The following is an 18,303-nucleotide window of genomic DNA, read 5'->3' as shown; positions in this document are numbered from 1 at the left end:
TTGGTATATTGTATTAAAAATCTGATAGAATAAGTATGTGTAGTTTATCAAATTGAAGGGATTTATGTTTGTTTTGGAGTCCTTGGAATTATATATTTGGATATGGAGTATATATTAGCCTTGTTGAAGTTGATTATCAGGTAACAATAGTTAACTCTCTAAACCTCCGAGATCGGAGCTTTACAATTGGTATTAGAGTCAGGTTTGAGGTTCTGCTGAGTATAACATAAGAGGTTTTTTTATATTCGTGGGTTTAGGAAATAATTTCAAATATGAGGTAAAAATTTGAGGACTAAGAGGTCACTTTGTTGATATTTAAGGTTTTGGAACTTGCAGGCTGCCAGGCACTAGGATCAAGATTTAATTTTTTGAAATATAAGGTTTAGACCTTGTAGACTTTAAAGGATTATTTTATCATGACATTCGAGGTGTTAGTCTATGAAATATGGAAGTTGTCTTGAGGCTAGGTATGAATTATAGGTAGTAGGAAAGGATCAGAATATGATTGGAGGTTTTGGGTGCTATGAATTAGGGCAAGTTCTGATCATGCACTAAGACTTATGCGTAGAAAATGTTAGGGCTTGGATTTTAGTGAAACTCAAGATTTTAGATTATGCACACCTTAAGCTAATTAAAAATACGGTCATGAATGAGTAAAAAACAAGACATTTTTTAAATTTTTATGTATTTATTGCATCTGTATCTATATTATGTTTATATATACATTTATTATATGTGAGTTCCTTCTTCAGGACGTTTGATCAAGTTTAAGTTTATAGGATGGCATCTCGTTGCCGAGTCTGAAGCCTTGAAGATTTGAACGAAAACAACGATGATGGGGGCTGCACGTTTGAGCAATTTAATCAGATGCATCCTCCCTCCTTTGATGGAAGAAGCGATACAAATGCAGCTGATGATTGGGTTCAAGACATTGAAGAAATATTCAGAGTTTTGGAGTGCACCGATCAACATAAAGTATGGTTTGCCACTTTTAAATTGACTGGAGAAGCGAAAAGATGGTGGAATTCTGAGAAAGCCATTAGGGAAGATGAGGGGACAAGAGTAGTTAGCTGATTTCACTTTAACTAGAATTTCTTTGACCGATTCTTCCCTAAAGAGGATAGGGAAGCTAGAGCTCGAGAGTTTACAAACTTGGTGCAAGGGACCATTATTGTGCGCCTGTATGCTACAAGATTTGCAGAATTATCACGCTTCACCTTATACCTGATTGCCGGAAGTTTGAGGAGGGTTTGAATCATAAGATATATGAACCGATGATGGTCCTACAGATTCAGAGTTTTTCAGAGTTAGTGCATTAGGCGATATTGGTTGAGTAGAATCTTAAGAGAAGTACTAAGTTGCAAGAACAAAGAAAGAGAGATACTCCATAAGGACCCTTTAGTATGGATCAAAGGCCATGGAAGAAGAGAAAATAGGGGAGCAATTCAAGTAAGAGACAGATGCAGGGAAATCATTCGAATAACCCCTGTAAGTATTGTAATCGAACACACACTGGGGAGTACAAAAGGGTAATGGAGGCATGTTTCCAATGTGGTAAGGCTGGTCATTTCATCAGAGAATGCTCATTATTTTTGGAAGACAACAATAAGTCCAATCCACCTCCAGGCCCCTGACAGACGACACAGGGCAACAATTAATGAAGAATTGTGCTAGCACGAGTGTTTGCATTAATGCTTGGAGAAGCTGAGGACAAGAATGACGTAATCACATGTATATTCTCTCCACTTCTCCAATTAAGTTACCATTTTGTTAAAATTTAGGACTACTTATCTATTTGTCTCTATGGATTATATTGACGTAATCACAGGAATTCTTCCTCTTTTTCTCAATAAAGCTATTGTTTTGTTTGACTCTGGGGCTACCCACTCGTTTATCTCAATGGATTACACCAAGCTTTGCCCAATTGAAGCTGAAAATATGGTTTACAAATTAATAGTCTCGACCCCAGCGGGAAATTCAGCGACATGTAACAAGATTTTGTATGGGTGCCCAATATCAATTAGTGGGAGAGAAATGCCAGCTAACCTAATAGTTTTCCCTATGATTGGGTTTGATGTGATATTGGGAATGGATTGGTTAGCTTCCAGTTATGCTAGTATTGACAGTTTTGAGAAGGATGTGGTGTTCAAACCTTCGGAGGGAGAGGAATTTCGGTTTATGGGATCCAGAGTGTGTGCCCTTCCTCCAGTTATATCTGCTGTCCAGATTGGCAAGTTAATGCGTTATGGGTGTCAGAGATACTTGGCTTACGTGGTGGATGAACCAAAGAAAGAATTAGAGTTAGATGATATTCACATAGTGAATGAATATCCAGAGGCATTCCCTGAAGATTTGTCTGGGTTACCACCAGATCGAGAAGTGGAGTTTGCCATTGAACTAGCCCTAGGCACAACACCTCTTTCTAAGGTCCCTTACCGTATGACACCATCTGAATTAGCCGAACTCAAGGAACAGTTGCAAGATTTATTAGATAAGGGTTTCATTAGGCCTAGTGTGTCACCTTGGAGAGCTCCAATCTTTTTGGTGAAAAGGAAGGATGGATAGATGAGAATGTGTATTGATTACAGAGAGCTTAACCGAGTAACTATAAGGAATAAATATCCGCTGCCTCGCATAGAAGATTTATTTGATCAGTTGCAAGACGTTCAAGTATTTTCCAAGATTGATCTAAGATCATGGTACCATCAATTGAAGATCAAGGTAGACGATGTGCCTAAGACAACTTTCAGTACCAGGTACGGTCATTATAAATTCTTGGCCTTGCTTTTCGGCCTAAGGAATGCCCTTGCCGTATTTGTGGACTTGATGAATTGGGTATTTATTGAATTTTTGGATAAATTTGTAGTGTGTTCATTGACGATATATTGAGACACTCATGAATAAGAAGCTATTTGTTAAGTTGAATAAGTGTGAATTTTGGCCTAAGTCCATTTCATTTTTGAGACATGTAGTATCAAAGGATGGTATCTCAATAGACTCCAGGAAAGTTGAAGTAGTGGTTAATCGTGCACAACTAACCAATGTGCATGACGTTAGGAGTTTCTTGGGTTTGACTGGATATTACCGTCAGTTTATTAACAGTTTCTAAAATATAGTGATTCCTTTTACCACCCTTACCGGGAAGAATAATAAGTTTGAGTGGACTACAAGGTGTGAGGAAAGTTTCCAGGAACTGAAGAAGATATTGGTGATAGCTACAGTTCTGATAATTCCCAATGAGAGAGGAGGATTTGTGGTTTACAATGATGCTTCAAGGTTGGGTTTGGGGTGTGTATTGATGCAACACGGGAAATTTCTAGCATACGCTTCATAGCAATTGAAGGCACATGAGCAAAATTACCCCACACATGATCTGGAGTTAGTGGCTGTTATCTTTGCATTTAAGATTTGGAGGCATTATTTATATGGAGAAAAGTATGAAATCTACACAGATCACAAGAGCTTGAAATATTTTTTTACTCTGAAGGAGTTAAATATGTGACATAGGAGATGGCTCGAACTGATCAAGGATTATGATTGCACCATAAACTATCACCCAGGCAAAGCTAATGTTGTAGCTGATGCACTAAGTAGGAAGTCAATGGGACCAACATTTGCAACTCTCACCATTCAACATTAGTTAATAATGGACTTAGAAAGAACATGTATTGAGGTTGTGACTAGTGATCGGTAGGCCATCGTGGCTAGTTTGATAGTTCAACCAGCCTTGATAGATAGAATTAAGGCCACCTAGAAAAAGGATTCAGGATTAGTGAGACTAGTGGAAGAGGTAGAAAAATGAAATAAATCTGAGTTCAGTGTATCCGAGGATGGAATAATGAGGTTCGGAAGTAGATTGTGTGTGCCCAATCATGAAGAAATAAAAAGAATAATTCTTGAGGAAGCGCATCGTTCTCTTTACACAGTTCACCCAAGGATTATCAAAATGTACTGAGACTTGAGAGAGTCTTTTTGGTGGAATGGTATGAAAAGGGAAATTGCCAAATTTGTAGAACAATGCCTAACTTGCCAACAGGTGAAAATGGAACATCAGAGACTGGCAGAGTTATTGCAACCACTTCAGATTCCAAAATGGAAGTGAGAACATATTTCAATGGACTTTGTTATAGGCCTACCACAGACACTGACTGGGCATGATGCAATATGGGTGATAATGGATCGTTTGATGAAGACGGTGCACTTTATGCCCATTAAAGTTTCTTATAAGCTGGAGAAACTAGCTAAACTGTATGTGTGAGAGATAGTGAGATTGTATGGGGTGCCGATTTCCATTGTGTCGTATAGGGATTCTTGTTTGACTTTAAAGTTTTAGCGAAGTCTACAAGAGGCCATGGACACTAGGCTAAATTTCAGCACTGCTTTTCATCCTCAGATGGATGGACAGTCGGAAAGGACCATTCAGATCTTGGAAGACATGTTGAGAGCATGTGTATTGGACTTTAGAGGGACTTGGATGCGACACCTGCCATTGGTTGAATTTGCTTATAATAATAGTTACCAGACTAGTAATGGGATGGCACCGTATTAAACACTATATGGTAGGAGGTGTAGATCTCCTTTGTATTGGGACGAAGTGGGTGAAAAAAAAATTTTGGGGCCAGAAATTATACAAAAAATAACAGAGAAAATAGAGACCACTTGAGCTAGAATGAAAGCAGCTCAGAGTTGAGAGAAGAGTTATGTAGATAAGCATCGCTGTCAGCTAGAGTTTGAAGTTGGAAACAATGTTTTCTTAAGGATTGCACCAATGAAAGGAGTTATGAGATTTGGAAAGAAGGGCAAGTTGAGCCCTATATATATCGAACCCTTTGAGATTCTGGATTGGATTGGACCAATGGCATATAGAGTGGCATTACCACCGGCACTTGGCAAATGTGCATAATGTATTTCATATTTTGATGTTGAGGAAGTATATCCCCGATCCCACCCACGTTATTGACTATGGACCCCTTCAAACTCAAGAAGATCTAACTTGCGCTGAAAAATAGGTGAAAATTCTAGAGCGAAAAGAACAAGTGCTACAGACTCGAACCATTCCCTTGATTAAAGTGGTATGGAATAATCATGCTATCAGGGAAGCCTATTGGGAATTAGAAGATGAGATGCGAGTCAAGTACCCACAATTGTTTGACAGAGATCTTGATAGTTTGTGACAAATTTCGAGGACGTAATTTTTTATAAGGGAGGGAAGATATAATACTTGGGCCCAGGCCGACGGAAAGCCTAGCCTTTGAGCCTCCAGAAGATGTCGTTCGGTGAGTTTTCTTCCTCCTACTTTCATTTTCTTCCCCGACGGCTTTTCCCTTTCAGTTTTCTGCATCCTAAAATTCCCTCCATCTCGATACCAAACCCCCCACGTCTCTACAACTTTCTTTTACTCTCTTCCTCACATCATAACTTCTCTCTACAGACCACACACACACACACACACACTCTCTCTCTCTCTCTCTCTCTCTCTCTCTCTCTCTCTCCCTCTCCTAGGAATTTCTATGAGTGTGGGTGTTACGGTGCGTGGATCTCCTTGGATTGGTGTCATTGTTGGAGTCTCCTTAGCAGAAGTGTTGAATGGTATGAAGCCCTTTTCTCACTCATTGTCACACGCACCCACTTTGATTTCCACTCATGAACTCCTTCACAGATAACTCCTCCAAACTGTGTCGTGCCATCATAGCAGGTCGCATCGTTGCAGGTGGACTCTCCTCTCGCTAGTAAGCCCATGTTTCTCTCTCTCTCTCTCTCTCTCTCTCTCTCTATATATATATATATATATATCCCTCTATGTTCATCGTTCCACCCGAAATGATTGTATTTGATTTTACTTTTATTTATTTTATTTAATTATTTCTACCTTACCGATTGTATAGTCATGCGACACCCTTCTGTTCGTGTGTATTCAGTTGCTAACAATGCCTCCATATTCTTCCCTTTCCACTGTACACGAACTCAAACGTTGGTAAGGCCCTTTGCTGTCTCGAATTCTAGTTCATTGCCCTCCTTGATTTATTTTCCCTTTGTCACACTATATTCCCTCACTAACCTCTGGATTTCTCACTCACACATCACATACTTTTGTTTGAACTATAACAGACCAGTCCTTAACAACACCTTCTCGCCATCGTCCTAGTTGTATCAATTACACAAGAATTTAGTAAGGTATTCAAGCACTAGCGATGTGAATTTTCTGTTAACTATGCATTTTATATATATGGTATATTTTGGAAGTTATGTTGTCTCTTTTGGGGTGTTAGAAATGGTACAATTGGGCTTCTCTTGGTTGAGCCGAAGTGTGGACAGATTATACTTGTGGTGCTTTGGCTGAATTATGGTGATTGTTTGGGTTGACTTATGGCTGTTTGGGGATGGAGTTACATGCCCGTATTGAGCTATATGCTAGTAGTATTGGATTTATATATGGTGGATTGGAGTTGACTTTATTTTTTAGGTCATAGGAAGCCGTTAGAGTTGATGAGAGATTGACTTGAATTTTACATTGTTGCTTTTGGGTTGATGTTGGTTATGGAAAAATGATGTATGTGCTATCTATGTTGGAAACACTGTGGGTGCGATGTGAGTGTTTATTAAACAATTTTGGAAGTGAGTGGGGGTTGGTTAATTGAGAGGTATGGCGGGTTGGGATTGGTTATAAACTAACTTGTTAGAGGCTTGTGTTTTGTTAGTGTAAGCTTGTGAAAAATTTATTGATAATTTTTGTGTGGGTATTGATGTTTACTTATGAGAGACTAAATTTTTATTTAGGTTATTGTGATATGGCTAGAGTGCGGAGTCAAAATGTAGATAATACAGGAAATTCAGGTAAGTGAGGTTTCTATACTAGACTTTGCATAAAAGAAAAAGACTGAGGTTGATTTTAGAAAATATGCATGTTTTGTTATGAAAAGAAATATGAAAACAACCTCAGATATGTATTTGCATACTCATAAAATCTGTATAAAGATGAAGTATTTTTGTCATGACTGTTGTAGCCATGAGCAAACTTATTATTGGCATTCTGTTTTTGAACTGTGCACAAAGAACGAATATGAAATCTGAAGTTTTTTGCATGTGATGTGAAGATATTCTGAATTTATTTTTGGAATATCTAAAATGATATGAATTTATTCAGTACTAAGTTTTGATATGACGTGGCATCTGAAAAAAATTTGGCTTGACTTTCTGATTTTGTTCTATTATGTTCCGTTAAAGCCCCGCCACAGGTTATAAAAGTGGTATACGGCACTGCCACGGGTAATAATAGTGGTATACGACCCTGCTAAGGGTAATAGTAGTGGTATACGGTCCTGCCATAAGTGATAATAGTGGTATACAATCCTGCCACAGGTTATAGTAGTGGTCTCTGTTTGAGTGCACACCATTTGGTGACAAAGTGAGTTATGTTCTGCTTGGCTATCTGCAGATGCACAACCCTACCACGGGGGTTAAACATAGCCTCTATTATGATATGATGCTCTAATATGATGATGATGATGTTCAGTTATACTATGTCAAATTATACTTTTGAATAAGAATGTTTTGAACTTTCGCTCTGGTATTTTTGATAACATATTATGATTTTGAATTTTGAAGCTAAAAATATTTTGTCGGCATCCTGAACTCTGTAAATGCTCATGTTTACATACTAGTATATATATATTATCTACTTATTAAATTGTTGATAACTCACCCCTTCATATTCACAATATTTCAGAAGATTTTGATGGTTCAGCTAAGGGTCAGTGATAGAGTACGTGAGCAAGATTAGCTGAGGATAGTAGTTGGGTACCTCAGGGTACTATTGCTGTTGGGAGATTTATTTTATTCAGTAGATGGATTTCAGTATGTTTTGATAATTTATGTAGATTTATGTAAACTCGGGCCCTTTTTACTATGTTATTTGAGATATGTGCAGTAGTTGATCTATTTTATTTGATTTATTGTATTAAAGATCTAATAGATGAGTATATGTAGTACTTAATCAAATTGAAGGAATTTATGTTTGATTTAGAGTCCTTGGAATTAAATATTTGGATATGGAGTATATATTAGCCTTGTTTAAGTTGGTTATTAGGTAATAGTAGTTAACTTCCTGAACCAGCTCCAGGATCGGGACATTACAATATTGTAATTTGTGTGTGTATAGCATCGATCACATGATGGTCATCACAACGGGCTTTGATCGGGAATTCATATATATAGGTCAGAGATTTGAGTAGGGTATTAATTAATTATATATATGTTGAGTAGTACTGCCACAATTAGTTAAATTTCAGGTACTAAACTAGCTTAAAATATTGTCAAAGTGCGATGAAGATCATTGAATATTTCTCTTCAAATGTGGGAATTAATGTACGTCCAAATAATTAAGGGAATAATCCTCATAATATATTATATATATATATATTTATATTAAAAGAAACATTAATTTTTCCTAGCGAAATCAATCGATATTCACGATCATCGATATTCACGATTCTAATTTCAAATATCTTAATTAATTAATTTCGGTGTACCTACTACGTACGTCCCAATTCTAGAACGATTAGACTTGGCCAACACGGAATTAGTCTTGTTTGTCACACGACATAATTTGAGAAAAGTAGTTATTCAGGTGTGTATGTATTTCTATCATGTTTTAATATTTCTATCAATTCATGATAATAATGATCATTACCTCCCAGATAAAGACCAAGTCATCCTTATGATCTACATGCAACAAACTGACCAAATTTAAAACCAAATAAAGATTTCGAAGATAATTTCAACAGCACAAGTTTATCATAAAGAAGATGAGGATAACATTAGATAATATATATATGTGCATGATTGCCGTAACAAATTACATGTATTATATTCATCTATAAATAAATAATATATATATACACCTCAGCTCTCAAAATGTTCATAGGAAGCACACTCCAAAATCTTCACATGGCACCATAGCCAGGTTAATTATATATGAATTATATATATTTAATGCATTTGCTTGAATATTAATTTGTATCGGACCATCGTCAAGCTGTCAATAATTAGATGGTACTGTTCGACGTTTCAATTTTACCTAATATTGTGGAAGCTGGGGACAGATCGAGGGGCCCCAGCTCATGATGATTGATCAATAATTGGGAAGATTTTTCGTCTACGTTTTTGATAGTCAGTAGAACTGCTTGTCGCTTAAAAATTAATTACTAATTAATTAATTATACTAGGAAGCTAGATTTTCTAGCTTTACAGTAATTAAGACGTTATACTTCAAATATAAATCGAGCTAGCAAGCTGCACGCACTGGTTCTGCATCGTTTTGGTTGTTTTTTTTTATATGTATGCATGCATGCAAGCTTTCGATAACAGTACAGTAATTACTTAATAATTACCTCATCAGCTTGCTGGCTTATTTCTTGATCAGAAAGATCAATATATATATATATATATATATTGACGATTCATTTCTTGTCAATGTAATGAGCCATGCATATTATATATATAGAAACTTGCGGCTCTCTAGAAAATGGTTCTATCTGAAAAAGGCCGGTTTTTCATATTTATTTGTTGTTGAAACCAGATTTTTATCCGGGCGTAGAAGGTCACGCATGCACGATGATGGAAGTGTCGTATGATCAGTACAAACTATGTGGGAAAATGAGGGAAAATGATGCATGGAAGTGTCGTACGTATGATGAAAACTAGATCTGCCTGTATGTAGAAGGCCAACAAATGAGGGAAAAAAAAATGGAAAAATAGATAAGTTAGAAATTTATGTGGTTATGTGTTATGGCCTATGAGGTGTTAATACATGACTGCATGTGAAACATATACATATTACAACTGAACTTTCGTGTCTTTTTTTTTCCTGATCTATATTAGATCAGCATTGGCATATATTGGCTTAGCCAAATGGCGCCAGTGAAGTCCCCAATATGCCTAATATCACTTGAGTCAGCAATGGATAAGGCATTATGGGGGATCAATTTGAGCTACAATAACTGCTTCCCAGGGGTCATATTTGGTTGGTACTGTTGTAGCGCCCCATACCCAGATCTGGGTCAGGGAGTTATTTCCTATTACCTAAAAATCATATCCCAACGATACAGATCATATATATAAACTCCAAAGAGTCTATAAAACATAAACTCATTTGTTCAAACCAAATATAATGTTCCTATAAGAACATCAATGAAACATTCAAACATAATGAATCAACAATACCACAAAGTCTCAATAAAAGCATCAACATCCCAAAATACCAAATCAATAGAAATAAACAAATCTCCTAAATAGGACTCTCCAATAATCACTTGTATCATTTGATAGTTATTCTACTATACTTAACTAATCTCACCCAAACTTCATATTTTTGATCCCCAGCTGATTCACCATAAATATCTGAAAAATATTAAAAATAATTGGATGGGTTATCAACAACTCAATAAGTAGTCAACATATACTAGCGTGCAAATATTAGCCAGTTACAAAATGCAGAACAAAGCAAAATACCAAGATAACATAGTGACAATTCAGGAGCATTTACTTACAATAATATGATATACAAGTCCTTTGGCATAAGCATAACTGGGCAACATCATAGTAGAACATATTCCATGTTTAACTTCCATGTTAGGGTTGTGCTATCCTTGATGGCCAAACTGGATAGAAATAGAATGTCATGCATGCCAGAGGGTTTCTAGATGCAACATCATTAGGGCTGTAAATGAACCAGTTTGTTCGATAGCTCGTTCGGTTAAACTCGAATTGAACTCAACTCGTGAGAAAAAAAGCTCGACCGTGAAAGCAGTTACCGGCTCGATTAGTATATGCCACATACTCGACTAAACTTGACTCGACTAAGGCTTGTTAAGGCCCGTTCATTTATGTCCGAGTTGTCTTGTTAGCTCGGCTCGATTAAAACTTATTTATATATTGATAAATATATACATACACCTCTATGTATATATGTATTAGCTAATAATATAAGAATAACACTTTTATAATATGTATTAGCTAATAATATGTATTAGCTAATAATATAAGAATATCACTTTTATAACTAAATATATAATATGTAACCTAATTACTTATATCTATATATTGAATATACTTCATAGTTATATTTTATAATTTGTACAATAATTACTCGATAAGATTTAATAATTTCATATACTAGTATGTAAGAATCATATATGAAATAGATATATTATATCATATTATGTGTATTTATTAATAATATATTTATAAGGCATATAATATATTATCATTATGGACAAATATCAACTAGCTACATATTAATTATTTATAAATTTATAAAATCTTATAATTCAATAAAATTTAATATTAAAATTTTTATTTATCCAATTTATTAATTAATTTTATTAAAAAAATTAACAACTCGAGCCGAGTTCAACTTGAGTTCCAAAAGCAAGTTAATATCCACAAGCTAATTAAGTTCCGCAAGAATGAATGATTACCGCGTGATTATTCTTCAAATTAAGATTACAATATTCATGCCATCATGGCTCAAGTAGACGTACAGGCAAGTCTAGCTGACGTGCTAGCTAGTAGTACTACTTGATCATTTGCTAAAGATATGAGATTTTCTCACTACTTTTGACAGTACTGATCAATATATGGGTACTGCATGCATGGAACAGGCCGGGCTAGGCTAATCCAATAACCAAAGTTTTATAAGGGAACCTCTCTAATGTAGGGAACATTAATATGCCGTTTATTTATGTAAGTGATAGCTCCATTAATGAGGTTCCCTTACATATTCACTTTCATACAATTAACATATAAATCAGTACACCCAACATTAATTTCTGAAATTTTTATATCCAAAAACAATCTAAAGTACAGTACCCGGCCAGACAACAATATGAACTGATGTTCTCACTTGCTTAAATACAATGCATGAGAAAAAACAAAAAAAAAACAAAAACGGCTTTTAGCCACGCGTAGATTCTATAAATTAAAAATAAATCTATAAATTGAAACAACTTGATGTGTATACGTTTGTAAAATTAATTTTCTTATAAAATAGATCTAACATATCATATAAAACTATATATGACAATTTGTAAGTTTATTTTAATAGAATCTCTTTGTGTCTGTAGCGCTATTATTTAATATATCTTTTAGCATAGCTTGTTTCACACACACGTATACATACGTATGTATATTTCACTAGTTGACTCTTTTACAATCCAACCTAATCTCTCCATTGTTGCCGGTAAGGGGCCTTATATTTCCCATGTTGATCATGGACTGAGCAAAGCTGTCAAAGAAGTCACTCTGACTATCAGCAAAACGATTGACAATGCCAACCGTATTAGCCCCACTTGTTGAGAACAGCTCTTGATCGGTCTGGAGAAGCCCTTGTTTGTTCTGAAGGTTTGTGAAGTAGTCGTTATCAAAGTCATCTGGAGAGGAGCGGTCAAGATTGTTTAGTGTATTGTCATTCGACCCACCTTGAGGACATGTTTGCCGAAGCGTTTCCAGGTATGTTGTGTCCAGGTTAGGGTCCGGGTTCCCGCTGCTATTGAAGTTATAAAGGCGGTGGCTGAATGCCGCACATCGTGCCCTTCCAAATGTGTGTGCGCCTGCAAAATTATGAGAATGCTGATTAAAATGATGATGAAAAATGTTCACAGTATATATGTAGGTTGTATATATGTAGTTTCGTCTTTGTTACCAGATAAAGCAACAAGATCGGTAGAATCAAGTCCGACATTATTAAACTTTTCAGTAATCTGTTCAAGGGTTTCAAGAGCATTTGGAAGGGCACCAATAACTCCTGCTTGGTTCGCGGTCCTGCTATCTCTTCTTCCCAATTGAACTTGCCATGTGGGGCCTCCAGCCTGCAACACGTACTAAATATTATTATTCACTGGTGTTGGCCGGGGGCGTAATTAAGGAAATACAATATAAATTCATTTCTAGATCGCGAGCGTACGTGGGTTCTTTTGTTTACCTCGTTATTGTTTAGAAAAATGTAATAATTAATTAAGAGTAATGCTAGATACAATTTTAAAATGTGAAAATCTCGTGTATTTTATTTAAAAAAAAATGGAGTCCACCATCAATTATTACATTAATGGATGCGCACATCATATATGCATGCCGTGATCACGTTCAAATGAATTATGAAAATATAATATATGTGTGCTGTATTATATATCCATTACTTATATATACGTTTTGTCCAAATTAACATCGTGTGGCCAACAAATTAATTAACCAAATGTCATGCATGCATGCATGCATGTTTGTGTCCAGTCAATTGATTGACCTGTTTGAGTTTTGAAACTGCGTTTTGCAGCCAATAAGATGAATCATAATTAGAAACTGATCATGAAAAGGTCGTAGACACTGATCATGATAGAAATTAATTTGTTTATTAAGAGTTCAGAGTTATAATATATAATAGTATTATCACGTTTTTGAAGACTGAATTAAATGCATATATTTTTCTACCAAAAAAGGGTTCTTTATATATATAAATATATATATATATATATATATATATATATATAAAATGAATTAATCGAGAACTAGTGAATAATTACGTACCAAAGAAACCAATATCTGAGACGAAATGGCTAAAATGTCTGCGCAGGAAACTACACCAGGGCAAACATTCTCTAAGGCTGTTTTGATTTCATCAACGACTTCAAATCCATCAACTGAGCCAGCATTAGGCCCTGCACTTTTCTCGCTCTCTATGCCATCTGCGTCATCTAGCAATAAGGAGCCATCGCAACCCTACGTATAACGTACACCCAACATATACGGCTAATTAATTAATAGTCATCAGATCATCATCATCATCTTTCTGATATATATTGTATTTAAAGAAGATAAAAAGAATCATTAAGAAAAATCTGATCTATTTCAGTAGGTTGACATGCATGCAGTTCTCGAGAGTTTTTGAACTCATGATCATGGTGATCATCAAAGCCATTAATTATTACATGGAAAAGAGAAATGATCACTTACATCAACAAAGCAGTCGTGGAAATGAAGGCGGATGAGTTTGGCACCAATTCTGACATCGTTTTGTGCAGCTCGCTCCACCACACCACGAACAACACTTGACACATTCGAACAAGTGTAATCGTAAAAGGTAGTACTCAGCTGAGCATTTGACCTTGGAAACATGATTAACAAACTGGCAAAAAGAATTGCCATTTTAACTAAAGACGAAGACATGATATATAATTTTTTGTTTTCGATCTGCAGAGAAATCGATCGAACTCCCTGTACTGACTGTTTGTTCAAAACTTTTGAGTACTTGCTGTGAAATGGGATGATCGATCGATCGATGGATTTGGTCGTAGTTATAATATTGCAACCCTAGCTTTATAAAGGGATCAGAGTACTACTGAGTCGTACGTAGTAGATGAGTGGGTGACGTAAGGCACCGCCTAATAAAACCGAGTCTTTTTGCTCATTAATTAAGGAAACGACTTGAAAAGTCATCCTAGCTTCATACTGCTCTTAATATTCAGATTGTGTGGGCTGCAAGACTCTTCTTTTATTTCTTATTGATTTATTTTTGAATAATAGACTTTTAAGATTAATAATGCTAATTGTACTTTAAAAGATATTTATAAAAAAATTTACTTTTTCATGTGTTAATTATTAATACGTAAAAAATTATAAAATTTAAAATTAACAAAAAAAATTTTGTAAATAAAATTATAAGTACACGTATTAATACTGTTCATATGTAGTCTTTTTAAGGATTAAGTGGATCTTCTATATATGAACGTAAAAAATTTAGAGAGACAATTATTTATTGTCTGATCATTTATAAATTATATATCCAATATATAGCTAGCTAGTTACATGAAAAGTTGGTCAACGAGCCTCCGATCAGCCGACTGTTAAGACCCATTCCATGCACCAGGGGAAGCTAGCTGGCTAGACAATACATCATGTATATATATATATATATATATATATATATGACCTACGCTTAACTGATCTAAAGATAAAATAAAAAAACAGCGTACGTAAAACAATATTTAACTAGCTAGGTCGCTTTTGCTCATTCAAATATTTAACTAACTATAGTCCTTTTAATTAGTTAAGAATGAAAATTTTTATTTCAAAGCCTGCGGTGTAGAACAGGATATGCTGTTCATACCGCGTGCCGACATGACAAAAATATTTGATTGTACAAAAAACTTTAATCTTAAACTTCTATTACAACCCAAATCTTATCATGTAGGCGGTATGCATGGGATGCATGCATGTGTCCTCCACGTCGGTTTGTAAGTACGTAGTAGAGTTCTTTCAAAATATCACATATATAAATGTGGGTGTAACGTATATGACTAATTTGGGACATGCGTCGTCAGTGCCACATGATTAGAATTAGAAACATTTTTTTCCTCGCTAGCTAGCTAAATCAGTCGATCACGATTGTTTCAAAAAATATCTTAATTTCGGTGTACCCATGTACTATGATCGATCACCCGGCCAATTCTAGAACGATTAGACTTGGCCAACTTTGTACACGGAAGTCTTGTCTGTCACACGCATAATTTGAGAAAAGTAGTCACTCAAGCGTATATGTATCAAGTTATGCTAATTAAGTCTGTGGCCTCCAGCACGAGAAAAAGAAGAAAGAAAGAAAAGAGACATGATCAATTATTCTACGAGCTACAATTGCATGCATGCATATGTCTACAATTGCATGCATGCATATGTCTACAATTGCATGCATATGGCCATCATCAAGTCAACACGTTTCAGTTTTACCTAATTATTGTGGTGTAAGTGATCAATATCTAGCTAGCCTGCCTTGTGCATGCATGGCTGATTATATGTTGCTTTATATAATATTTACAGATCAATTACAGAAAGGTAAGACTAGCTGTGTACAAGAATCAAAAAGGAAAGATACAACTAGAAAAGGAGCGTAACTACACTTATCGAAAATTTGTCTTGATCAATGTTTGTCTTGAAAAACATATTTTATTTTTTTTAATCATTCAATTAAAAAAAAAAATTCGAGACACACTTTCAAGATAAATTTTCGGTAGATTTAGCATTTATGAGCAGAAAATGATGGAGAGGGATATCAGCAGCGAATTACGGATTGTGATCTTGTCTTTACATGTGGAAGCTGGGGATCAAAGATCAGCTAGAGGGCCCAGCTGATCATGATCACGATTAACGAATTGAGAAAACTTTTCGCCTATGGCTTTGATAGTCCGTACTTGTCGCTTAAAAATAAGCACTTATATAAACTAGGACCTAGATTTTCTTTACAGTAATTAAGTTGCACTTCAAATTTATATATATATATATATATATAAATCGAGCTAGCGCCTAGCAGTACTTGTTCTGTATCGATTAATTGGTTGTGTTTTTATATGAATGCAAGCTTTCGATAACAGTACAGTCACTTATAAATTACCTCATCTTATAATTTCTTGAGAAATATCAATATATATATATATATATATATATATATATTGTCGACACATTTCTTTCCAAAGACATGACACTACAAGAAAATTGGACTATTGCGGCGATTTTTTTACCATATATATATATATAGATCAAACTTGGCTCCTCTAGAAAATGGTTCTATCTGAAAGGCCGGTTTTTCATATTTATTTCTTGTTGAAACCAGATTTTTATCCGGGTTCAATGACGGCCAAATTGCATGTAGAAGGTCATGATCATGGATCAAGTGTCTTATGATCACAACTATGAGAAAATGAGGGGAAATATGGAAGTAGATCACAAAATAGAAATTTACATGCATGGTTCGGCACGTGTTATATATCATGGTCTACATCGATCCACACAGAAAAAAGAGGTGTTAATTCATGGTTATTAAGAGATCTATAGCTATGCTTCCTATTTAAAATTTATCTTCTAAACTAAGGTATTTTATCTTGATATAGTGGCTCTGTTGGGGTGTATGTGGATATTAGTTTTGGAGCTAAAAAATGTATTTGCTGAAAGTGCGCTCGACGCATGCTTGATAGTGCGCTCGAGTAAAGTTCGCTCGACACTGGGATCGAGCGGAGCTCAATTCCGAGAGTTCGCTCGAGTCCCGCTTGACAGTGAGCTCGAACGAGACTCGAGCTAATGTTGATTTGGTCGTTCGCTCGAGGCGCGCTCGACATGCCGCTCGAGCGAAATACGCAGATTTTGCCATATTAGGACTTCTAGCGCCATTTGCTATAAATATATCATATTTGACATGTCTTGCATAGTCTTAAGAATATTTTGAGAGAGAACAATTATCTAGTAAGTGCATATTGTGTGAGAGGGAAAACGCCCTAGAGAGTGTGAGTTGAAATTGAGTGATTGTAATCTTCTATGGTTAATAAGATTTCTGAACCTTTGTGGACGTAGGCAATTTGTCGAACCACGTATATTGTGCATCATATGCTTGATTGTTTTGCTTTTACTTTATTTGTCAACGTTGGTGTGTGTGTTTTGCACAATATTACACAACAACTGGTATTAAGAGCCAAGGTAGGATCAAAAGGATGATGACTGGAGATAAAGTGATCGTACCTGGGATCGAGAAGTTCGACGGCACTGATTTTAGGTACTGGAAGATGCAGATCGAGGGTTATCTCTATGGGAAGATGGTCCACCTTCCACTATTGGAAAAGAAGCCGAAGAGCATGGATGATGCTGAGTGTGTTAATGCAGACAATTTAGGAATTTATTCAATTTATGACTTCTTTATTAATATTAGTTGTACATATATATTACCATGTATATAGGTAAATATTAGGAATCAGTTAGATTTTCCTCGTGTATAGCATTCGACCTTCTTTCCTTGTATAGATGTTTTTTTACGTGATAACGAGAGGGGCTGAACTCACAAAGCCAGTTTTTCCAAAGTTTTCTCGGTTTTGACATGGTATCAAGAGCAAGGTTCTAGTTTCTTGCCTGTTCTCGATTTTTTTTTCCTCGGGGGTCTATTTTGAACCTTTAGTGCTTTCGGTAGCTGCGTTGACACTTTTTGTGCTGAGTTGTGAACTTTCGGTGTCAGTCGGTGCTTTCTGGGTTTTGGGAAGAATTTTCGGTGCTGTTTGTGCACAATCTTGGCCTGTCTGCGTGTTGATGCTCTCTATGTGATTTCTTCTGGCTTTTGGCGCTAACTGAAGTGTTTCCTAGTTTGGCTTCAATTTCGACACTCTTTGTTATGGTTTTCTGGTGTGGTCATTTTTTTTTTGGAAACTATTTTGATTTTCTGGTCTATTTTTTTCTTCGTGCTTCTCGCAGCAATCTTTTGGTTGGATAATTTCTTTTCGG

The 18,303-nt window shown here is 35.7% G+C and overlaps 1 protein-coding gene across 1 annotated transcript; it reads right to left on the bottom strand.

The window, feature by feature from the left end:
• Positions 1-12,076: 12,076 nt before the first annotated feature.
• LOC109001634 (peroxidase A2-like) lies at positions 12,077-14,337 on the bottom strand. The gene is made up of 4 exons (XM_018978986.2): positions 14,005-14,337; positions 13,579-13,770; positions 12,701-12,866; positions 12,077-12,608 (listed from the first exon to the last, which is right to left on the bottom strand). The coding sequence occupies exons 1-4, from the start codon at positions 14,215-14,217 to the stop codon at positions 12,193-12,195; spliced, it is 987 nt and encodes a 328-aa protein (XP_018834531.1). The 5' UTR covers positions 14,218-14,337; the 3' UTR covers positions 12,077-12,192.
• Positions 14,338-18,303: the final 3,966 nt, after the last annotated feature.

The sequence above is a fragment of the Juglans regia genome, chromosome 14 (genome assembly GCF_001411555.2).
Source record: "Juglans regia cultivar Chandler chromosome 14, Walnut 2.0, whole genome shotgun sequence".
Lineage (NCBI taxonomy): Eukaryota > Viridiplantae > Streptophyta > Magnoliopsida > Fagales > Juglandaceae > Juglans > Juglans regia.
This window is presented reverse-complemented; position numbering and strand designations above follow the sequence as displayed.